At 42.5% G+C, this 24279-nt stretch overlaps 1 protein-coding gene across 2 annotated transcripts; it reads right to left on the reverse strand.

Moving 5' to 3' along the window:
- Positions 1 to 4827: 4827 nt before the first annotated feature.
- efemp1 (EGF containing fibulin extracellular matrix protein 1) lies at positions 4828 to 22385 on the reverse strand. Of its 2 annotated transcripts, none has more exons than XM_040138345.1 (11): positions 22191 to 22385; positions 21443 to 21546; positions 21232 to 21277; positions 20745 to 21026; positions 9821 to 9943; positions 9574 to 9693; positions 8529 to 8648; positions 8170 to 8289; positions 7254 to 7380; positions 6973 to 7165; positions 4828 to 5977 (listed from the first exon to the last, which is right to left on the reverse strand). In XM_040138345.1, exons 2-11 carry the CDS (start codon positions 21521 to 21523, stop codon positions 5816 to 5818), a joined length of 1374 nt encoding a protein of 457 aa, XP_039994279.1. In that variant the 5' UTR covers positions 21524 to 21546; positions 22191 to 22385; the 3' UTR covers positions 4828 to 5815. The 2 variants fall into 2 exon arrangements, with proteins under 2 accessions (XP_039994279.1, XP_039994278.1); XM_040138344.1 differs by having other exon boundaries at positions 22181 to 22385.
- Positions 22386 to 24279: the final 1894 nt, after the last annotated feature.

Here is a 24279-nt window from a genome sequence, read left to right on the forward strand (position 1 = left end):
GTAATGTGTAGACTTGGTGGGGTTCCCCTATAAACATATGCCATTTCTGGCTTTCTTTTATTTGGATTAGGAAACAGAGATTCAGTTTGGGAAACAGGTTAAAAATCTTTTGCGGTGCAGCGGAGGGACTTTTTTTCCCCATCCGGGTAGTTTGAGATCTTCGTGGATTCTGGATATACCTTCTGGACTGCCATAAGTACTGTTAAACAGCATTCATTTTCAAAGATCAGCAGCTATTAATTTTGCAGAAAAACCGATGCTTTCCTCTGTGACTCAAATGTAATGGTAATACATGAGAGACACACACTCGTATGCGATTTATTGTCTAATTCAATTAAAAAGGAACATATGCCAACACGATTAAGTCCAGTTTGGATAAACACAGTCAAAGTTTTGAATCACCACTGTCCCAGCATAAGTTGTAGTTCTTATCACCAATCGTCCATTTCAGCTAAAAACAAAAAAAGGATTACAAATAAGAAAAAGTCGTCAGCAGAAATTCCTGCTTCAGAAACCTGTTAACTGCACACCTTACAAGGCAGAGCTTGCGCTCCGCTGTCTGCTCTGACAAGTCAATAAAACCCAATGGTATGCTGAGCATTTTTGAAAGGCAAGATAGATATGAGTCTGTGGTGGAATTTGATCAGGCAGAGAGCCAGCCTTCTGTTCATTACAGAGATTTCCAGCAGTAACACACCCACCCGGGGAGCACACCTCAACCTGAGGAAAAGTATTACAGCCTGGCACGTCAAGAGCCTGCGCCCACCCTTGGCCTCACCTCACCTGCCTGTCTTCTTCGCTGTCACACATGCATGTGTTCACGCCCACACATGCTACATACAATACGCACACATCATGTAACTTGCTCTCTCTCTCGATTTCTCTGAAGTTGCACTGGGAGGGATGGCAGGGAAGTGGAAAATATGAAAAGGCTCGAAAATCCAGGGCAGATGTGAGCTGACAGGGTGGGAGAGATGGAAGTGGACTGGGAGCAATGGGTGTAAGGGAGAATCTCGAGATTTAGCTGCAAAACTGTGTTGGATTGTTTTCCGGGAATTTTATTCTAAAAAGATATCCACATGATTTGTCTAACTCAGACAGCTGAAACCTCATATTAGCTTCAGATAAACGTTTGAAAACATTTTCACGCAGAAAAAGGACTGTGGATTTTGTCCCCCATCACTGAAAGCGCGTTAGGAATGGATCTCATGATGGCAAGCGAAAAGATCACAGCAAGTAAAACTTGTTTCAGTCTTCATATAGGCACTTGACTACTTTTTTAAGACAGACTTGAAAAATTGTGTCCCTATCCTTTAACGGTGAACTGCAGCCATGAAGGAGAAGGTAGCGCGTGTATGGGGAAGCTACTCCTTCCTCACAGCGTGGTAGCAGTCGGAGAGTGGTGTAGCGTACATCTTAAATCCCCTCTTCAACTACAAAACATAACATAAAAAGCAATACATATTCTTGCTGCATGTGTTTTTCAAATATGCTTGTCTTAATGTGAGGAAGTGTGTTAGTCCTTTTAGCCTTTACCTTATGTTTGTTTTATTCCTTCTCGGCAACTTAGATATGTGTTTCTTTGCCAGTGTGTGTGTGCATACTCGGCACTATAGATCAAGCCTCCTCTGAATAAAGCGAGACTTCAGAAACCTAGCTGTGGCCTACCATGATGCACTCCAGGTCCAAGATATTTCCTCTTTGACCCAGCAGCGAGTGATAGACACTACACTGTGTGGCAGAAATATAAACCTTTCCCTGATATGAACTTGTATCATAAAAGGCCTTTACTGTTACTGTACCGGGGGATAATTATCATCCTTGTATATCATGTTTTCCCTTGTAATTACGCCATAATTCAAAGGCTTCCCTGGCGAGCTAAAAACAGTCAGGTACGTCATCATATAACAAACTTTTCTCTGAGGAACGGGCCTATTAATTGTCAGGATATAATTACATTCACAACACCCTGAGGGTCCGTCTCGTTTAGTCATCTCAGAGTTACTGCTCCAAACTATAATTAGAGAATGTAATCACACAGGTATGGACCTCCAGGATTTATTTTTCAGCCTGACTGAAGGCCGATTGAAACGACATCTGTGGTTGGGCAGCAGGCAGGGAGTGTTTACAACCTGGCACATGTTCAACAGCCACATGCAGTAGCAACAGGCAGCATACCATACCAGCAGAGTTCACAATTTACATACACAAACATGCACACATGGACGGCTGGTTCTGCTAATTTGTTTGACGTGCGTGTGTGTTCTTGTTAACTTAGTGTTTTCTTGAGTGGCATGCATGTATGTATGTGTGATTCCTCGAGAGTTCCCTTGTGCGGTCACTTTTCTGCCAGTGTTAACAAGTGACCTCATCCCATTATGTCTTTCCAATCTCAAATGCCATCCAATCAACTACTCATTTCTCACCTCTTCGTGCACTCTCTCTCTCTTGCCATTAAAACACCTCTTACCTCTCTCCCTGACTCCCTCTCTAAAGAGCTCAAGACAGGCTGGGGACAACATAAAGTAACTCCGTACCACAAAGTGATTGTGAGTGATTTTCCCACTGAAAAATGATTAATCACTTGAGCTTCAACAACATTTATGGGATTTAGACCCTGAGTTTAAACCTGGTAACTCTGAAGCAAAGTGGATGTCTTAGTCAGTGTAGTTCTGCTGCACCGTAAACACCGTTTCACCATCCTTAGGGGCCTCGAAGACTCCTGGTTCACTGTGTGACAGTTACAAAACAGGGCCTAACCTTGAGACTTTTATTGTTTCAAGGAGAAAATGACCCTGATGGCTTCATCAGGGTTATCTTTTGTTAGGCTTGAGAGTTCAAACATTTTCAAGAAAAAAACAATTTTATCAGTCGGAGGCATTGGGTTGTAAAATTAATAAATAAATAAATAAATTATGGGAATTGTGGGATCCAGCATTTTTGAATACTGGGGACTAAAGATGACGATCTCTGCTACTTTGGAAGTGCAATACTTAATCACTAAAATGCCCCTTTAAAGATACCCTGTGGAGTTTTTCACCACTAGTGGTGCTATGCAGCAACGTTTTTTTTGAGTGGGTCCCCACATTGTTTATATCCTTCACATGCATGAGGAAACATGCAGGTACATGAGCAAACAGGCAATGCTTGCTGCCAGTTTCACACTGTACCGCTGAGCAGTAGTCGCAGGTGGTAATGCTCTAAGAAACGTAGCACTGTGCCAGCACAGGAGAGGAAGGCAAAGACTGCCAGCCAGCAAACCTGGACGTAAACAATGCATGATTTAATTTAAAAACAGCTTTGCAAATGTTTTAAAATACACTCAGCGTGTTGGTTACGCACACCGCGTTTTGGTGAGAAACATTGAACATAAACATAACTTTGTTTGTTTATAAGAAAACTCTACAGGGCACCTTTAAGTATACGTTGTACTTACAGGCTGCATTTTCTTAAATGAAATTCTCTTTAATCAAATTACTTCAAGCTAAGTACTGATCACTAAGTCAGAAAATTACAGAGTATAAATGGGTGGATCAGTGGGGCATCACAGATCTTTTTTGCCCTGGGGCCTCCTAATGGGTTCATCCAGGCTGTTTGTAATGTATCTGATACTGTAGGTATTTGTAATGCAGGTGTACTGTATTCCTTCCCTAACTTGAACAAAGAACCTGGCCTCCAGATGTTATACAGTAGTAAGAAGTATTTATACTGATGCCTTGTGAGGATGCATGGTGTTAAACTATCAGCTAATCTCCACCAGCCTTACATCTTCACTGATTGATGATCACAAAACATCCCTTGATTCTGATACATCAACTTGCTTTTGGACATATTTGAGTTAGTCAGTTGGGATAGATGCCTTTTTAGTGGAACAGTACTCAAAAATCTGACCCCAGACAAGTTCAGAGTATAAAAACAGTAAGAAATAGAGGACAGTTATTGCATCACTGGGATACTGTACTGAGGAGATAACAGAGGGTAACAAACACCCTACTTATTGAACTTTCACATTTTTTTCCTGTGATCTTCAGCCAAGTTTCGCTACATGCAGGGAGCTTAAGTTAATTAGCTTTACCATTACCCGGAGAGGAATATTAATCAAAAAACAAGAACCTGAAAACGTTGCTCTTCTTAAGGAGTTCAGCGCATGGTTGAGTCACAGAAAAAGTGGGTGAGCAATATTTTCTCCTGAGGATTGAATCATGCATGGACAGCAAAAACAAGGCTCCAGTGAGCGGGGAGCTGAAGATGGGGTTAGGGGAACAATGACACATCATGTATCATCTTACACGTCCCAGTGCTGCTCTGACTAAAGCTCTCGACAGCAGAATGATTGAGTAACAGCTTACCACAAAACCACTCCCAACCAATTTCAGATCTAAATATGTAGTGTGTGTGTGTGTGTGTGCAGGCTTCACATTTGTCCCTCAGCACACATTGACTGAAGATACTACATTACTATATCCCCTCTGGATCTCTTTAAATAAGATAGATATGATGCCTAGAGCATCATGTTCACTGAATTTATCATTGTTATATTCAGATGAAATCATCCTCACGTTTTCCCAAAAGCATGAGAAGAACAGTGGAGAATTTCACACAACCACTGCATTTTCCATTACACTGCATGTGAAGTCAGATCTTGTTCACTTTGGTAAAGGCACAATGCAGAACAGCATTTCTTAAGATCACTTTTCACACATTTTCAAAGTATCTCTGCTCTGTTGGATATATATATATATATATATATAGAGACACACACACACACACACACACACACACACACACACACACACACACACACACACACACACACACACACACACACACATACACGCACACGAAAACACCCATGCACACACGTATCTACACACAGATTTGTTACCTAGGTATATACATGACTTAACATCTATGAGTCAAGTCTACGAGCATGAAGCCTGTTGTCATATAAAGTTAAGCACTCTCTCAACTCACAGGCAAATTCCCTCCCTTTACACTTCTGAACTGTTCTGGACTTCTCTGGAAATTATTACTCATGAGTAAAACTATACAGAAACTTGCACAAATAGCGTGGCGTAGCAGTACTAACCCCTACAACATTTATCAACAAAAGCTGTGATTTACAAATGACTTTTGTATCAAAAGATTCTCATACTGGATATTTGTCATGTACATTAATATAGAAAATATGGTTTTTCTCTCTTTCTTACAACAGAGTGCTTCACTGATGCACAAACAGGTTATTGTAAGCAGTTCTGGTCTGGTCTGAACAAACTGATAAATGTAGGTACAGCTTCATCAAAAATTCATCACAGTGAGGATGTGTGTCCACTAGGCCTCTTTTCCTGAGTGCCACTCCTCTGTTCCCAATTGTTTTCAGTATGGAAGCAGCAAACAACCACTGCAGGTAAAAATGCTGCATACAGCATCTTTCTTATGTCAATTTAAGGCACTTAAAGTCCAAAATGTTCCAACTTTAAAGTTGGAAAATGTTTTACTTTTTAAGTGGTGTTGTTGAAACACAGTGCTTGATTCTTCGGGACACTAAAACCTTTCACACTGCTTTCACAATGCTTCCCAGCACCTTGAGAGAAAAAGATGCCCAGTGGTCACATTACAGCATGGACTGGTCTGTCTTGAGCAACTCTATTGGAACTGCTGTGCTGCTGTATGAGTCTGGGACAGCCTATGTTATATGTTGTATGCATGTATTGTATGAAAAAGTACAGTATTTTATGCTGATAAAGGCATCTGATGTGCTACATTGCTATGTTTGCTGAACCAGACTTATGTGGGCTGCTGGGAATTGCGGCGCTCAGAAAGCATAGGGCCCGACTATGATGGTGAGCCGCAACAGTGAGCTGGAGCGGTAGTTCATGGTCAGATGGTGAGTGATCATCTCGAGATCCACAACATACTCCCTAGGGCCTGACAGAGGCTTGGTTAGCACCAGCATGGCACTCACATTGCTGGAACGCTGCAAAAAACACGATCAGTTTATTTGTTAGCACGTGAATACCGATTTATCATCTTGTTCGATACAATTTTAACATTGGTAGGATATAGGACATTGCATTAGATTTGTTTCTGTTGTTTTTAGGCATGCTAGCTGCATAACTCTATGGATGGTAATGTCACTGTGTTGGACAATCCGTCCACCACTTTGGTCCTGACTAAAATATGTCTACAACTATTGGATGGATTGTCATGACATTTTTGCACATTTGGAAATACAGGATCCCCAGAGGATGAATCGTCCCCTGACTTTTCATCAAGCGCCAACAACAGGTTGACTTTTTTTGGCTTTTAGTTATGTATGACCAATTATGGGAAGGATTGCCAGTAAAGTTGGTACACACATTCATGTTCCCCTCAGGATGAACTGTAATCACTTTGGTGAAACTTTGGTGATCTAGTGCTATCAAGATGGTATTTTTGACCCAATACTCACTTAAAACGTATGACATTACCATCCACCTAAGCTCTACTTCGTGGTTAATGCAAATTAGAAAATCAAGCTAAACTAAGATGCCGAACATGGTAAACATTATACCTGCTGAATAACAACATGTTAGCATTCTCATTGTGAGCTTGTTAGTATGGTGACATTAGCCTTTGGCTCACTGCCTATGTGCAGCCTAATAAGAGGCGCTAGCATGGCTGTCGACTCTAAGTCTGATTTGCTTAGACTGCCAAGTAATACCTTGGAAATGGAAGAACATAGCATAACTGTAACTACTGTGTTACAGATGCCATATGTTGATAAAATATCAGGTAGTGTAATTGTACATGATGGAGGCAGGACGATAATAACGATGTGAAAATGTGAGTTATTTAATGGATTTGGCTTGAAACTACAGATTTTGAGAGCATCATGCATCATGACAACCAACAGTTTAGCACTTCATTAGCTTATTATCACCTATTGCGCCCTCCCCCAGCTTTCCATCGAATATTCCCATCGACTCTTACCCGCAAGAAAAATTCTCCTGCCTCATTCCCAGCTTTGATCCTGAAGGTGTTATGTGTGTTGGCGTAGATGTTGGTGGCTTGAATCTGGAAGATGTCCGCTGGCACAGTCCGGTCCGCCTGGATGCTCATGTATTTGTAGACAATTGATGGTGGAAGACCCTGGCACTCAGCCTGAGAACGGCAGATACAGCGACTGCAAACACACAACAATTACAAAAATCTGTGTGAAACTGGCTGCAATGATGATAGTGAAACAAAAGAACTGGATGATGTTCACTGACTTTTCAGAGGTTTTGGCATAAGGTGCCTCGCAGGGGTTTCTGGGATAACAGCGGAAGCCTCCGTAATAGTTCCAGCACATTTCATCATCTTGGCAGTTATGGGTCCCCGTCTCACATTCATTTATGTCTGGTGATTGGCAGAGCAACAGAGAGGGAAAAAAAAGTATTGAATAGTCAAAAATAGCTGGATGACGATAATGCTAGTATCCCCCACTTCCAAAACACACACAAACTCTACACGCTTCATGAAACTGAGCTGTGAAAACACAGTCAAAGTTCAGTACATGTACAATTTGGGACTGGTGTTTTAGGGTTGTTGCTGCATATCCAGCAGCTGTGAAGATGCAAGGAAACACAAGAGGGAAGCCCACTGATGTGACTCTACATAGGCCGACCTGCAGCTCTTTCCATGCAGCGCCATTAAAATAGCCCCATCAAACGTGCCCCAAACCACAGGGCTATTTCTGGCACAGCAACCTGAATTCATCACCAAAAGGTCCCCCTGACACAACAGGCCGGATTCATGGCTCCCCCTATAAAGCCTGCACCTGACTGAGGGGGAGAGGAAAAAATAACAGCTCACGCTTTGAGAGAGTGCTGGAGCTTCAAATAAATCCACTTCAAGTAACCAACATCATGCATATAAATTCACAGAGGTGGCTTAGCAGGGCAACACAAAGTTGCTGTGTTTGTGTTGCGTAACCTCTGCATTCTTTCCATGACAGTACTGGTTGAGAGTGGGTTTCATTCCTGCCTGAGAGGTAGAATAGTGGATGATAGCAGGAATGATCGAGTTTCCCTCAACAAGTATTTTCAAAGAGTTAATGAAGGGCAGGAAGGAGGGTAAGATAGATGAATAAATAAACAAAGAAGGGATAAAAAAAGGTTGGTAGAAGGAAAAGGGAGACTGCAGTACCTTGACACAACCTGTTTCCCTGGAGCTGATATCCTTCTGGACACTCGCAGGAGTAACTTCCTGGGCTGTTGATACACTGGTACTGACACATGTAGCTGGAGAAGCTGCATTCGTCAACATCTGTACAGAAAATATGCACACACACAAACATAGATAAAGAGTATAAGGCAGTGCACGTTTAAAAATGGGAAAGTGGTAGGTGTTTACAAACGTGCATTTAACTGCTACTGTATACATATATCTTTATGCATATATGTATGTGTTTGTTCCTCTGTGTGTGTGTGTGTGTGTGTGTGTGTGTGTGTGTGTGTGTGTGTGTGTGTGTGTGTGTGTGTGTGTGTGTGTGCATGTGTGTCCACCTTGGCAAGAGACCATGTCTTGTGCCAGCTCGTAGCCCTGGTCACACTGGCAGAGGAAGGAGCCAATCAGGTTATAGCAGTGGTGCTGACAGGGACTCTGCACATCACACTCATTCACATCTGGAACAAAACATGTGTTTTACATTTATGGATAAAATAAGGATCATAACTGGCTCATTTATTTCCCGTAGGGAAGTTGTACCCGCTACAGGTCAAAAGGACGCAGTAAGACACACACAAATACAATATGCACACATTCAGCACAAACACACACACACACATTTCAGCATAGCTGAGAACCAGTTTCATGGGTTTTGATGGATTTCTAACTATGTTTCAGAGATAAAACAGCCCTCTATCACAGCACAACATTTTCAATAACGTCATGATAGCTCTGAGCCTCCAGGCAATCAGAGCAACCACTGGTGCACCATTTGTTTTGTTAAAGCCGTTTCTGACCTCAAAAAGTCTGCATCCTGAAAAAACTGGGGAATGAGAGAAACACAATAAGTGTTAACACTTGACGTTGGCAAGCTAAACCTGAGCTGCCATCCTCTGCTTTGTGTTGCACCAAACTTCTTTACATCTCATTATTATAACTTTATTTAATAACTCACTTTTATTCATGCAGCTTTATTAATCAGACTTGTTAATGCTCTTTTGTTTTATTATGTTATTATGTTTTATCATGTACTGTATACATTTACAGTAATTCTCTTTTGGCCTAGTGTGTGGTTTTGCTCTACTTGTATTTCTAGTAAAGGACTCTGTAAACACAGTGTTTAGAAAGTGAAATATAAATAAAGGTAATTATGATTATTACTATATGCACTTTTCATTTGCATTGAGCATGCAAGTAGCAACCCAGATCTATTAAAAGTCAGCATCGCAACCGGGCAGATTAGGTGGATATCGGCTGCAACACAAAATGTCTGACAGGCTGCCTCTGAATAACTAACATTGAAGCAACATTTTTTCATAATTCGATGTTGTACACGCAAACACACACTCACCCATGAGAACACATTGCTTTTCAGCGACTTACCAACACAGCTGTGGTTGTTGCTGGCCAACTTGTGACCTGCATTGCACTCGCAGTAGTACGAGCCCTGGGTGTTCACACATCTGTGCATGCAGTAGTGGGTCAGGGCACACTCGTCTCTGTCTGCCGGAAAACATAAAAACACAAATCGACAGTAAGAGACATTGCAAAAAGCAATTCTTTAAGGCAGCCCATAAAAATACCTTTTCAGAGAGGTTGCGTTTTGCATCTGTGAATGACAGTGACTCACCTACACAGTGGTCTCCATTCCTCTGGTAGCCTGGAGGACACTGGCAGGTGTAGGAGCCTCTGGTGTTGTAGCACGTCTGTTCAGGGCCACAAGTGTGTCTACCTGTCGCACATTCATCAATGTCTGAAATAAACACACAAAAACGCTCATAGACACCGAGAGGAAGCTATACAGACTTAATGCCCGCTGTATGCAGGGACATACGGCAAACAAAGCAGAGCAACGTGTCTGGGCTATATGCACTGTGTGATCTGTGATGTGTGAACTTTTTTTTTCCACAGACAGAAAAGTCTGTGATCACTGACACCATCGCATCACACACATGGGCATAAACACACATGTTCACACAGAAAGCAGGCGATCAAATAAAGAGGGCTTTTATTCAGCAGCTCCAGGTGAAGGGGAAAACACAGATCATATCTTTTACTAACAGGACAGCTTTTTGAAGGGGGAAGTTTGTGTGTGTGTGTGTGTGTGTGTGTGTGTGTGTGTGTGTGTGTGTGTGTGTGTGTGTGTGTGTGTGTCTGTGTATTAAAGAGGGAGAAAGACCTCAACTGATAAGTCATGTTCTTTCCACCATAACGCCTCGCTCTCTCAACAGACATCTATTGAGCCAAAAGCACAAAGATCCAAACACAGTAATTTTCTATCTCTCACCCCATCATTAATAAGTTATTATATAACACGATAAGGAGTAGTTTGATGTTAGTTTAAGAAGCTTGAAAACACAAAGCTCCTGCCAGAAAGATGCTACATTTCCAAAATCAATTCAAACCATTTTTACTGCAGCGTGAAATGTCTATACTGCAAACAACTGCAGATTTATCACTGACTTCATGATAAACATGACAGAAGTGCAAACTTAAAAGTTACCAACTCCGATTTTAAAGTTAGGACCAGAATGTTCAAGATAAATGGTACTTTACATAAAATCAGCAGTGTAAGAGTTTCTGTCAATGTTAACAACTGGTTAAGCCTCCAAAAACATTTTTTTTCCTTACATTATTAGCTAAGTATTCAGGCGAAGTTGAAGTTTTCCAGCTTGGGCTAAAATACCTGACACATCAGTGGAAAGATTCTCTTACTATGTTGATCCTACAAACATGTTCTTAGTTTTGGTTTGTTTGGAGCCACAGCCTCTTAAAAGAGGCTTTTCTCACTATAACCTCCTGACCCGCTTTTTTCTGAACTATCTATCTTTCTCTCTTTCTCCCACACACACTACAAGTACGCCATTCTGTATACTCTCATCCCTGTGGGCCCACCAGCAGTCCTCTTGGGTGGTCTGACACAACCCATCATATGCAGACAGCCAGTGGGCATCAGTTTAAGAGCATGACAGACAGTTATCCTCAATACCACACGCACACACACACAGGAAAGGAGGGGCTACTATTACTGCATTGTGATTTGACACGTGCACAGCCTAACAATAATCAGAAGAACCTGACTGGAAGAAGACTGCAAAACCAGAAGCGTCACTCTGTCCTCCATTTGCTAACTGTGCTGCCTTGACAGACATGATGCTATTGCCATTCCCACAGGATTTAGGCACAGTGCACCTGAGACAAAGAGTAACATAATTATGAATCCACTCTTCATAGAAAACACCCTAAGATCAAACATGTAAAACTGATAAATCAAACCATTAAAATGAGTATCGGAAAGCCCAACTTGCTGCGGCGAAGATATCTTTAACTGATATTCCCCTGGAAATGTTTCATGTGTTATGATCTCAGCTGGAAAGGATCATGCCTCAAATACCGCATATACCAGTCCCACCGCCTCCACCCTGCGGTGGGACTGGTGCCGGTGAGAAATTGGCTTGATTTGTTTTGGAAGAGCCCATGAAACAAAAGGCGGACAGAAGGTGAGTTGCCTTCAAACCTTAAAGGAAGGAAAGGGATACAGGGTGCTCAACTCCACGGGGGCAGATTGATAAGATGAACTCAGTACGTTATGTACAAAACCAGGGCTTATCTAAAGGTGAACCCGAGAGACAACAGGTGCAAATTACATAGAGAGAGGAATGCCCAGACAAGGCCTGTTGCTCACTGACCTGCTTTGTAAAAGACAAAGATAAAAGCAGTGATGTTGTTCTAGAGAATTTTATGCTATGATGTGGCTTGAAAGGCATGTGGGAAAGTGCATCTGCAACCAGCACCAAGTGTCAGTGAGAAACCAAATGCTTGGATTGCAGCAGTATCACATTGTGGGATACTGACCCGCTCGCAACAGTCCAAAGGTTTCATGAAATGGCTGCTAAAAAAGCTCTGGTGCACTAGAGGGGTCATGTCACTGCTGGTGGTGGACCTGTAGCATCCAGATTCAGCCTTAGGTCAAGAGATCTACTTAGTCTGGATTCGGACAACAGATTTCCCCACGTGGTGCGTATGGCCACAGATAAGCAAGTGCATCCGAACTCAACAGTGTTTGTCTTTACCTGATTTTTAGAGATTTGAGTAGGTTTAGAAGGCTGCATCTGTCTGGGTGACAATACGAATATAGTATATGAAATCCTGTATACATACAGTACCAACAAAACCTTTGAATGAATGTCAAAAAATAGTTAGACAGGAGACAGCAACCGTCAGAAGCTGGGGTTCAAGCCCCTGTGAATCACAACCACACCTACTTCCTGGAGGTATTTGGTGATTCATTGAGACTGGAAGTGCCTTGCCTTCTGGCAGTAGATTCAGACAACACAAGTCTGTGACTCCTGATAAAATAAAGTCCTGTGTGTTGATGCTGTCACAGTGCCAAGAAACACACAACAAAACTATGATGCCAGTGAATTGTTATGGTGTTAGGGACAGAAAAGCTAAATACAGTACACTGTTTACCACCTTAGTTTAGCATGTTAGAGTGTTAACATTTGCTAATTAGCCCTATACACAAGCTGATGGGAATGTCAGATGTTTGGAGGTATTTGATCATAAACCAAAATAGTGGACAAATTAAAATTTGTACCCAATTGTGGCAATAAAATGCCTGGGGGATCACCAAAATTATAACAGATCATCCTAATGGAGACAGGAGGGTCACATTGATTTAAGCTTGGACAGGATTAGTGTCAGCTCAGACAGGCAGCAGAATCTGATTGCAGTTGGCACACTTGACTTTGTTCAGACTGAATTCAGGACAAAACCTGAGCCTAAGGTGGTCCACATATGGCTTCGATACTTGGGCTACGAATCAGCTCCTTACATCAGCATGTTTTCTCTTTTTATGCCATTGTCGCCAACCAGAACTGAATCAGGTGGAGTTGGAATGATTTTGAATTACCTGGCGTGAGTTTGACAACATTTATGCCACCGTCAGGCGGAATGGTGTTGGCTACCTGGGAGACTGCGTGAATCCTTATTCAAGGTGTGGACCATGTTCCAACACAGAAACCATGAACTGTTACAGAAAGAAGTAACTGCACATGACTGTAAATTGTTTAAATGCAGTGACGCTTCCCAAGAAGTTCTGTGTACAGAAAAGTCCCGAGCCATCCTCAGATCACTTGGGAGAGCTCTAAATAAAAGCATATGTGCTGAATGCAACCCAAAGACTCATTGACAGGAATATGTTTCGGTAACTGCTACTTTGTCACTAAACCTTTAAGAGGCTGCCAACACAAAGGTACAGCGTGTGTGTGTGTGTGTGTGTGTGTGTGTGTGTGTGTGTGTGTGTGTGTGTGCGCGAGGGGTGCGACTGCTCTTAGGTCCCATAAAATCTCCACAGCTTACCACATGCAGTACAGTCTATGTACTGTAGTTTACACAGGAAAACAGATCTTACTGCAACAAGCCATCAAATGTGGTGATTTGTTGCAAGTGCGGGGAAATTACTCTGTTCTCTGAGGTCAGATTTTTTTCAGAAATTTATTAAAAACAACTTACAAGTTTCTTCTAAGAGGGAGCCTGCTGTAACATCACAGGGGAAGATAAGGCCGTCCAGCAGAAGAGTGGAGGATGTGGAAGGGAAGAATGACGAGAAAGGGTGGAGGCTTTTTTTTTTAAACAAAAAAGGGCTTTTCAAGATTTGAAGTTAGATTTACAGCCGAGTGTGCATATGTGATGTCAGAGTTAAAAACTCCTTGCTTTTCAGGGAGATTAATTCTAAATGCCTTGCGGGAGCTGGGGGAGTAGCGGGGATGGCGGCAGCTCAAAGAATGTGAGCTTGTGTGTGTACGGACGAGTGGGTGTGTGTGTATCAGAGGTCCTGTTTGAGGTGCTTGAACGTTAAATGGCCTTTTGGCAGAGCTTATGTTTTACAGAATGGAGTGATACACTATGAAGAGATGCATGTTTGATGTGTGTGCACGTGTGTTAGTGCGTGCATATGAATGAGGAAAAAAAAACTAAAACAAAGACAAAACAAACAAACAAACAAAAAACAAACAAACATGTTTGTCCAAAACGGGGACCAAAAATTGTTTGGCCTGAATTCAGAACAATGTGTTATTTGCTCCAGATTTATGCTGACATGATAGGGCTTGTTGTAATTATCACTTGAGAGCATTTAGTCTTGTTTTCACTGAACCACTGCAATGGAAAGCAGGAGCTGTTCCAAAGAACAGTTGGAGCCATCCTGCTGTTGGACAACATCTCTGTTTCCCTGTGATTATTGGATAATTCAATCTTTGGGAAAGCAGGGGGCAAAATGTGCAATGTTAATAGCCCATAAAATTTCACAGCGTCAAATTTATCAGCATGTCATACACCAGCCCCTGAGCGTTTGGTTTTGCTTAATCCCAAACACCTTAATATCACCCTTCCTGGCAAACAGTGCACTGCACATTGTTTCATTTGTGTATAATTCTCTCTGCAAATTCAGTGTGAAATGCAGCTATCACTGACTTGAACACGACCTCATGACAGATGGGAGTGGTAGTGTTTCCCTTTCAATGCAAGTCCAAACACAAACAGATAAGAAATCAAAGTATTCAAGACACTAAAACTTTATATTCCGTGTATTTCCATCCGTATTAGGGCATGAAATATTTCCATGCTCCGGCTGTTCGCACCACTCCCAAGATTCCCCTCTCATCGCTCTCATTGTTCAGGAGGAACAAGAGTTTTAGTCATGTTGACACTTACTAACTGATTTGTGAGTTTGTTCCACATGCTTTTAAAGGTCGGGCAGAGTCTTGACGTTCTTGAAAATCCGTCCAGTGTGCCAGCTACATTCCCGACTGATAATGATCCTTCCTGTTACTCTGAAAATGTGCAGAAAAAAGAAGTGCAGAGCAACTCTCCTGCTGTTCAACATGAAGATCAATCACTCTGCCCACCCGACACGTCGATAGTCAGGGTGTTGCCATTTACAGCCTTCATAAAAAATTTGTGGCATGGAAGGAATGAATCTTGTAAACACAGACACTGAAAATATGGTCAAACTATCACTGTGATAACAAGAATCAAGAAAAAGGGAAAGAGTGTGACAAACACAGGTCGCATGTGAGTCTCATGCAGCTCAGCGCAATAGTGATTTATAGCAGCCCTGTGTCCTGCTCCATCATGAGGTAAACGGAAAGATCAACACATGTAAGCACATCAGAGGAGGAAGCAGCTGGCCGTTGGACAGGCACCGACCTCTGGGAGAATAATAACAACAACATTAAGCACTTTCACCGAGGAGGCACAGCAAAGCTGCTTCCCCCTTGCTCCGCTCTGCCCTTTGTTGATGTGATGGCAGAGGGGAGCCAGTAGCAAACCACAAGCAATAACAGCACACTGTACAGCAACACTGCACAGGCCAAAAGTGGGGCTGCCTGCAGGATGGACTGAAAGACACTCTCGTCCTTTCTGGCAGAGTTAGGAAGCTAATGATGTCCATTAAATTGCAGGAGGGCAAGAAGTCATTCTCTGAAATGTATTTTAAGAGTCTCCATGTAATGTGTTGATTTTGTTTTAGGATGTTACTAAAGCAGTTGTTTCAGTTGTCGTTGTTTTACTCTCGATTTCGTGGTTTCTAAAATCAAGACATAAAAAACATATTTGCCATAGAGACACAGATGTCTAAATACATCCAGTTATTAAAAGAGCATTCAAGAATTTGATTCTTTTTTATGAGCATCTGAGGAATTGCGACATGCGCAGGGCTCTGGCACAGTTTACAAATGGAAAGTGAGTCCTGAAAGCCAAAAATCTCAGCAATGTTGATTCACAAGTGCTGAGTTTAAAACATGACCAATGCTGCATGTCTGATGAGGATACTGATATCAGTAACTCATTTAAAAATCTGACCATTTTCATGATTTATCAATTGATATTACTCCTAATTACTTAAATAATTATTTAATTAATTTTAATTTTTTAACGTGAATATAAAACATAGCCAATAATGTTTTTTATAAGGAACCCCTTAGTTACCAAGGACTTGTGACCAAATTAGTGAGCAGCATATTTTACAATTAAAAAAGTAAACTTGTCAGTGCTCTCTGGTGGACAAAGTATGTAACGGCAACCCTGTTTTAGTGAACCTCAGTGAACTTTTAATTTGGCAAATATTCCATACAGTACAAATAATCATTATTTTAATAAGAACGGAGAAAGGTATTAAATAGATCAACATAAAAAAAGTATAAGCCATACAATAACAGGATTAAGAGTCTAGAGCCATGCTAGCAGGTTTGCAGTTGACCGTGTTCAACATCTTAGTTTAGCATGTTAGCGTGCTAACATTTGCTAATAAACAGTAAACACAAAGTGTAACTGGAGCAGTTGGAAACGTCCAAAGTTTTGCAGTTCATATGAAAAAAAGGTCAGAGGCCTGCCAAAGTTATTACAATTCATCCCGAATATCAAAAATTTCCTGGCGACCCATCCAAATATTTGATTTTAACGATCCAAATATTCGATTTTAACGACAAACTGTTGCTGAGATATATTGATCCAGACCACAGTGGTGAGCTGACAGACTGACCAACATCACCCTTCCGTAGGAGGCAACTACAATTCATGGGCTCAAAGATGAGACACTAGTTGTTACAGCAGAAGCTGTAGTGTAGCAGGTGCAATGAGCTGGGCAGGAAAATCACAGAGCACCAGGACAATCGCATAGTGAACACACACTGATGCAGGACGGTGCAAATCAGCAGTCTGAGAACAGGTGGAAGAAAAGAGCTTAGCCGGTAATAGGGGGGTTCAACAGGCACAAAGGTGTGACTCAGTTGTCTTTTTGTTACCCTAAACAAAGTGGGCCAGTTTTCATCAAGCAGAGGCTTTCTGTTCGAGCCCACTTCCTCCTATCGGGCGACAAAATCATTGCAGAATGTTTTAATTTGACTTCCTCTATATCCTGTATTGTGCGTATCAGCGTTGAAGTCTTCGGCACAGATTTTCTAAATTTGTGTCGCTTATCTTTGATGGATGTTTGGGAGAAACAAACATGAACAGGATAACATCTGAAGGAATTTCCTGAAAAACTGTTATTGCTCTCTGTGTATCCTCTTTTTAGATTGTCTGTGGAACGGCAAAGACTGGTCTCTGGGGCTTGTTTCTTCAAATGCAAATGTCAGGATGACACAATGAGCGGAGCTGTAAAGTTAATACTGTAAAGGTCCTTTAAACTGTAAAGGTCAAACCGTGAAGCCCGCCGGCAGCGTCATGTTGTGCTTTGCAACCACGGGGCTCTCTCTGCTCGTTCTGCTCTCTGCATTCCTGCTCCTCGCAGATCGATCCGATGCTTATCTGTCAAGGTGGTGAGTAATTCCTACCATCACAAAAGATGGGAGCAGACGGAAAAAACAACCACCGCTGACATTCCAGAGATATTCCTCCCAAGTGCATTGCATCTGCACGGAAAAATGTTGTTGCATGCACACATGCCTTGTTCGGAAAAGTACACAAGTTCTCTGTCACAGAGGGCTTAACTGCCTTAATAGAACACACTTAGGAAAGATTTCCAGCCACTGCAAGTGAAGAGCGTCCAGACGTAGCTGAAATTAGTCAGGCATGAAGGTGGTAATGTGGCCTACATGACCTCAGGAAACCAGACAGGTAAACAGGAGTGGCATGTCCTTTCATGTCCCATACTGCAGCGCAGGAGTGTCTAATATAGAGATGAAAAATAAATGAGCAGAAGCTAAAGTATTTAAGCTCGAGACCTGTGAGGAGAATAACGAAACCCACAAAGTGTAAAACATGATACTTATCATTCTCTGTGACCAATATTATATGCCTGAAGCCGCTGAAAGTACAGTTATTATTTCTAAAACGTGAGAGTGCGCTCCCAAACAGTGTTCAACTGTAAATGAGAATCACAAAAATAACTGCTTTCCACTTTCCATCAGATTTATTGACTGATTTGACCACTTTTGATGGACAACCTTCATTTCTAAGAGGAAATGATCTCACCTCGGATGAAAATAAGAGTTAATATGCGTACACAAGAGTACAACAACCCGGTTGTAGGCATCTCCCGGTGCTAAACACAGTAATTATGTGTGTGTATGTTTGGGGGGGGGGGGGGGTGAGGGGGTTCATGGAAATGTGGGGTATCATTAAGCTGTCACACTTACAGTAAAGGTCCATAGCTTTTCTGCATGGTCGTGCTGGAGTAGGGAGCCAGCTTCCCCTATGTGTCACTACAACAACACTCACTTAAGCTCGGGTTCATACTCAGGGCCAAAGGTTTTATTGCCCATTTGCAATAGTTATCCACATGGGAACGAATATTAAAGCTACATTTAAAAGGAAAAATACTGGGGTGAAGTGTATTATGTAATTTGTGGTCTGTTTCACTTTTAATCAGCATAAAGAATAGTGCACTTAAGGGAAGCTATTTTGTTTTAGAAACTTTTTTTTTTTAACAATTTAAGTTGTGCTTTGGAAAACTGGCTTCATTTTTTGTAGAGCATTTAGCTGATCTCTCTACTATTACCGCCACACACTCAGCAATAAATCACCAAAGTAACTCAGCAGCAGAACAACCCATGACGTTGGTACATCCTAGCTTGGTCAGTGCTCCGGCGCTTCTGCGGTTATTTAGTCAGTGTCAGCCTTTCATCATCCCCTCTGCCCTACCTGACTCGGCACCCTAGGTTTCCTGCACAGAGTGGTGAGTTAGCAGTGAAGGAGCCTGATGTAAGCGTTATTTGATACACTGAGGTCCCCCCCACCCCACCCCACCCCCACCCCCACCCGTTGAAAGTTAATGGGAATTCCTTTGCTAGCAAGATACGTAGCTGTGCACAACAGCCACTGTGGACCAAAAAAAAAAAGAAAGGAAACGACAATTCTGCGTCCAAGAACAATTGGCACATTGTAGCAAGTTAAAGGTAATAACAGAGAAACCAGAGACTGATGTAAACAAAGATTATATCACTCCCCCAGCAGAAATATACACCCACATAACGGCAGGAGATGCCTTTCAGTTAAAGCTCCAGTCATTTCAAAGCAGTAACACTGACAGCAACAGCCTATCTTTGTTTAGCCCATGCACTGGGACAGCACACCAGTGAATCAAGTATTATACCCATGCCAGCTCCCTTATGTGGTTACTTTAGCTGATATGCTGCCATGTTTTACACCCTAATAAAACATAATTGGGTTCCAATTCAGAGAAACACATAAAGCACCTCACACATATCTTTGCCCCAGGTGTAAAATCAAATTTGTTACTTTTACCGGAGCTCTGTGACCGCAAGCCTCACCGCACAGGCACTCGCCACATGCCTCTGCGTATGGAAAAAGGAGCTCCTAACCACTGAGCACATGTACTGTACAGTATTGCACTTTGCTTCACATTACATTTATAGAGCTAACTCTGCATACCCACAATTACCCCCCTGATCTCTCACAGACTCTGAGAGATGACAAACTAAAAGATAAAAGAGGTTACGAGCGAGCGATATCAGAGATTCTGTCCCTCAGGTGCAGCTATGAACATCTGGGCACCATTGTGTGTGTGTGTGTGTGTGTGTGTGTGTGTGTGGTGTGTGTGTGTGTGTGCATGTGTGTGTTAGTGAGAAAAAAGATTGAATCTAAACCACTCCCCATTTGACAAGATCAAAGAGTCTCGCTCAAGCACAGGATCACACCCACATAGGACTGCGCAGCTTCCAAAATCACAAGCTCGTCAAGGCCCAGGGAATATTTATTGTCGGTCTAAAGGCTATATGTGGGCACAGATGCTTGCTGCAGTGTTAGAAAATCTCCGTGATTTCCCCCAAAAGCAGAAGACCTCAAAACCTAAAACAAGAACATTTTTTTTATATTTTGGGGAGGAGGTGAACGCTGGCCAAAAACATCATGCTGCGAGCTACCAAAGAGTTTAGAAAACATGACATCACAGAGAGAAAAAGTGAGAAGCTTGCAACACATCTGGCAGCTACCCATGGTTTGGCCGTTGATGACTGTCAAGACAGATGGATGAACAGTTCACCTTTGGAGCTCTGCTTATTGACGCCTTAAAGTCATTAGCGAGTAATTATCTACCTACGTAGATCTGCTAGAGACACATTCAGACACATTCTCCCGGGCAACAGCACCGCATCTGCCCAAATGCAACAAAAGCATATTCAGGAGATTAAAAACACTTCTCGATATCAGCATTGAATTCCAGCAGTATACCGCAGTACGCGGCAGTCAGTACGGTGGAATTCCAATCTGCAACCATGTTTTTAGGGTGTAATCTGTTTTCATGCAGGCAAAAAGTCTAATCTTTAATATTCTGGACAATTTAAAAAAATAACTTTTTATGGAGAGTGTATGGCCGCCATCCATTTTGCACTTATAGACCATATTTTACAGTCATACCTCTGCTCCTGCTGACAGAGTCCAATTTCTCTCCTGAGGAGCTTGTCAACACCACTTGCTGAGATAAGAGGAACTGTCTCCATATGTTGGTGTAAAGCAGTAAAAAAATGAAAAGGTACTTTTTCAAGGTACTTTGATGGGGGGGGGGGGCGGTGTTAGGAAGCTGATCTCACCTCTGCAGAGGTTCTGCTCATCTGCAGTGAATCCGGGTGCGCATCGGATGGTCCGGCCGGGCTGAGGGACTCTCTGGATGCCAGAAAACACCGGTGGGAGCTGAGGCTGGCTTGGTTGCACGGCAGGGACAGGAGGGACGGGGTCCGGCAGGGGCACCTGCTCGCCCTCCTTACTGATATAGATGACGGCGCTCTTGGGGAGGCAGAGGTATCCACCGAAGTGGTTGATACACTGCATCCCTCCTTTGCAGGCATCATCTAATAATGCACACTCGTCGATGTCTGACACAGGGAAAACGGTGTGACAGAGAGAAAGAAAGACATTAGATATGGCACTTTCTCTACTTCTGTATTATTTCAACAACTTATATTAAGCTTAGGTGAAAGTAGATGAAAATCAAAGACAGAAATAATAATAAATTAAGCACGAAAAGCTAAATGGGTAATAACCCATGCTTAACATTTAGGGCAATTTGTCATTTCTCACCTCTGCACTGCTCTCTGACTCTGTCATACTCATACCCTTCTGTGCACTGTGAAGGACAGATAATGACTGCCATGAAATGATACACGTTTTAATGTCCTTCGGTGTAACAACACGTAATCAGTAAAAACACGAACCCCGAGTTCTCCATCAGCAAATGAGAGTCAAACACACACACGGGCAAAACACTACCAGGCAAAAATCGCCGACTTACCGTGTAGGAGATGGGCTCCTCAGCCTCCTGAGAGAGGACATGCGTGAAAACCGCACAAAGACACACACAGATCCCCAGCATGTCGGCCAAGCGTCGGAGGAACACTGTAACGAGATGCAGAGGAACCAACTGGATCGAGCCCGCAAGATTTTTTTTTCCTTGCTTGAAAAGCCTACACGTTTTAATACCAGTTATTACATCACTGATGGCATACGAGCCCCAACGTCTCCCGCGGTTGGCGTGATGTTTATGTTGGCACCGCTCCAGCTAAATCTGCGACTTCAGCTAGGCGAAGTGTTTTTCGGCTGTTTTTCTCCAAAAGGATTAGTGCGTAATACGCGTAAAGATCGTGCGTAAACATGCCCTTCGGTGTCAGTCGGTGTGAGGAAAAAGAACGAGTTAATCAGCCATGCGGAGCCCACGTTGATTAAAACTCTGTATTTGCACAACACGAGTCCAACATAACAAGCTGCCCCATCAAATACAGTGTGCGTTTTACTTGACTCTGTTCCGTTCATCGCAGCCTCCTTTCGAGATACTGACACTTGTTACCGGACAATTCCCCTGAAACAAGCGAACTACATCAGAAACAAGTGCTACTGCAGACCCCCCCCCCTCACTTGTTTCAAAATTCACACTCATTGAACAGCTCGTCTGTGTATTGTTTTCACGGTTACCTGACCACAGGGCTACGGTACGCAGCGGCTTGGTCATCCCGTGGATGCCTTGGCGACGTACCTGCAATTACCTGCGTATCTCCGACTCCGCTGCCTGGCTCGCTGAAGAAAAACGTCGCCGGTTAATGTTCTGCTGCAGAAATCCGAGTGCGAGCGCCGAGCAGGTCTGGCCCTGATCCCGCAAACGGTGCGCCGCGGATGTCAGACGGCTGTCGGAGTGCAAGCAGCGCTTGTGATGAACATGCGGCTCGTACAGTATGACATGCTGGGGGCGGTGTACCGGGCAGGTTGAGCTCCGGGTTTGTCTCTCACCGGGGAGCAGTAAGCGGTCAGCAGTGGCTCCCTCTATGGACTGACGAAGAGCGATAGAAAAAAAAGAAAAAAAGAAAAAGAAAAAAAAAAGTAATCATAATAATTAAGAAATAAATAAATAAATGAATAACGGCTGTTATTATCGGAAATTCACATATACTCTAGACTGATTGCACTGCTGCACGTTATTAATGCGAGAAATACTTTCATCAGTCTAAAAAAACAGAGTTAAGCTTGCTGCTGTGTCTTTGTTTTGGTCTCACGCGCAGTAAACCTTGAGCCTAGAATGTATTGATGTAATAACAAACATAACAGATTATTCAGTTAAGCTTTAATATAAAAAAAAAATCGGTGTCTTTATTGTACCACATCGTTCTTTTCCTTTAAGATATTGTCCTTATTTTTGTAGGATTTCAGTAATAGTTTTCTGGGCGGACATCTGGAGCCATACCCCCTTTTAATTTTATAGGCCTAGAGCATTTCTACACGCTCTATTCTGTACACGAATATCACTTTAGGGCCTATAACATGAAGACCCCGTCAAGCCCCGTGAGAGACTGCAGTGTCTGTGTATATGTACATGTGCGTTGTGTGTGTGCAGCAGGTGGTAAAATCAAATCATGCGCCGAAGACCTCTGTCAGCAGCCACTACATTAGCCCTTAATACATTTCATGGTGTTTACAAGATGCCTGCGCTTCAGGAACATCTGGTGGAATTGGCATGGCTTCCTGGATTTCCCATGGGGGGAGAGACAGCAAGTGATTGTGTTTGTGTGTACACTCATGTACATGTGCCAACAGCTTGCTGATATGAGTGGATAGAGATGGACTTGGCACCACCTCCTTTAATGCCGACCTTCCTCACAGGGTGTGGATGACAGAGGGTTGCAGATTGATTCTGCATGGTGCCATATCCTGTAGGTGCAGAGTTAAACTCAAACTTTTCTCAGCAAAAAGGTAGATTCTTCTCTTCCAAGCCTCAGATCCAGTGTTTTACCTTTAATGGCAGTATTAAACTTGAAATCAGCATGAGTTTACTAACATATTAAAACTGGGAATTTACGGGCACAGTTCTGGTCCTGCAATGTAGTGATATTCATGTCTGCTAACATGACTCAATGAACCAATACAAAATATGGCATAGGTATAAAGTGTAAGAAGTGCAAGCGAATAACTGTACAAACATGGGTGACCCACAAAATAAGTTTGCAAAAGCCTTGACTCTTCACTAAAAGTTTATTTTACTTGGCAAGATATTCAACAGATGAACAAAAAAGGCAGAGACATTTAGATAAAGCACTTAATTAATCAAAGGTGTTTTGAAACAGTTTTTAGAGATTAATAGCAGATTTTCTCCAAGACTGATGAAAGAGAGGATAAGAGAATATTCCCCTTGGTCCTATTTCTCACTGGAACCAAAGGAGTCAGTCATGCCTGCAAATCAAGGCAAGGCTGAGGTGGGTGTGTCCCCCTGGGTGCATCTCTAGGTGTGAGAATGTCTCCGCAGCCATGTTACTTAAGTCAAAGCAGATAATCGTTCTCACATTGATGTTACAAAAGCACCGGTCTAACTGATATAGTACATTTAGACATCTGTGCAAAAATGTATAAAAACAGGACTTATGCAGAAAAGTTACAGAAAGAAAAGCAAGAAAAACTGTTAACATATGACCTCAAATGACCCAGGCATCCCATTTGGATTTAACTGAATAAGGGGGGAACATTGGAGACCAGATAGCATGAACATACATTTAAATGTCAGAGTGATAAATTGGATGGTAGCTTAAAATAAGTACCGCTTTGAATTTCACAACATCTCTGTGATCATTATTATGTAATCCCCCAGCC

The sequence above is a fragment of the Xiphias gladius genome, chromosome 11 (assembly GCF_016859285.1).
Source record: "Xiphias gladius isolate SHS-SW01 ecotype Sanya breed wild chromosome 11, ASM1685928v1, whole genome shotgun sequence".
NCBI lineage: Eukaryota > Metazoa > Chordata > Actinopteri > Istiophoriformes > Xiphiidae > Xiphias > Xiphias gladius.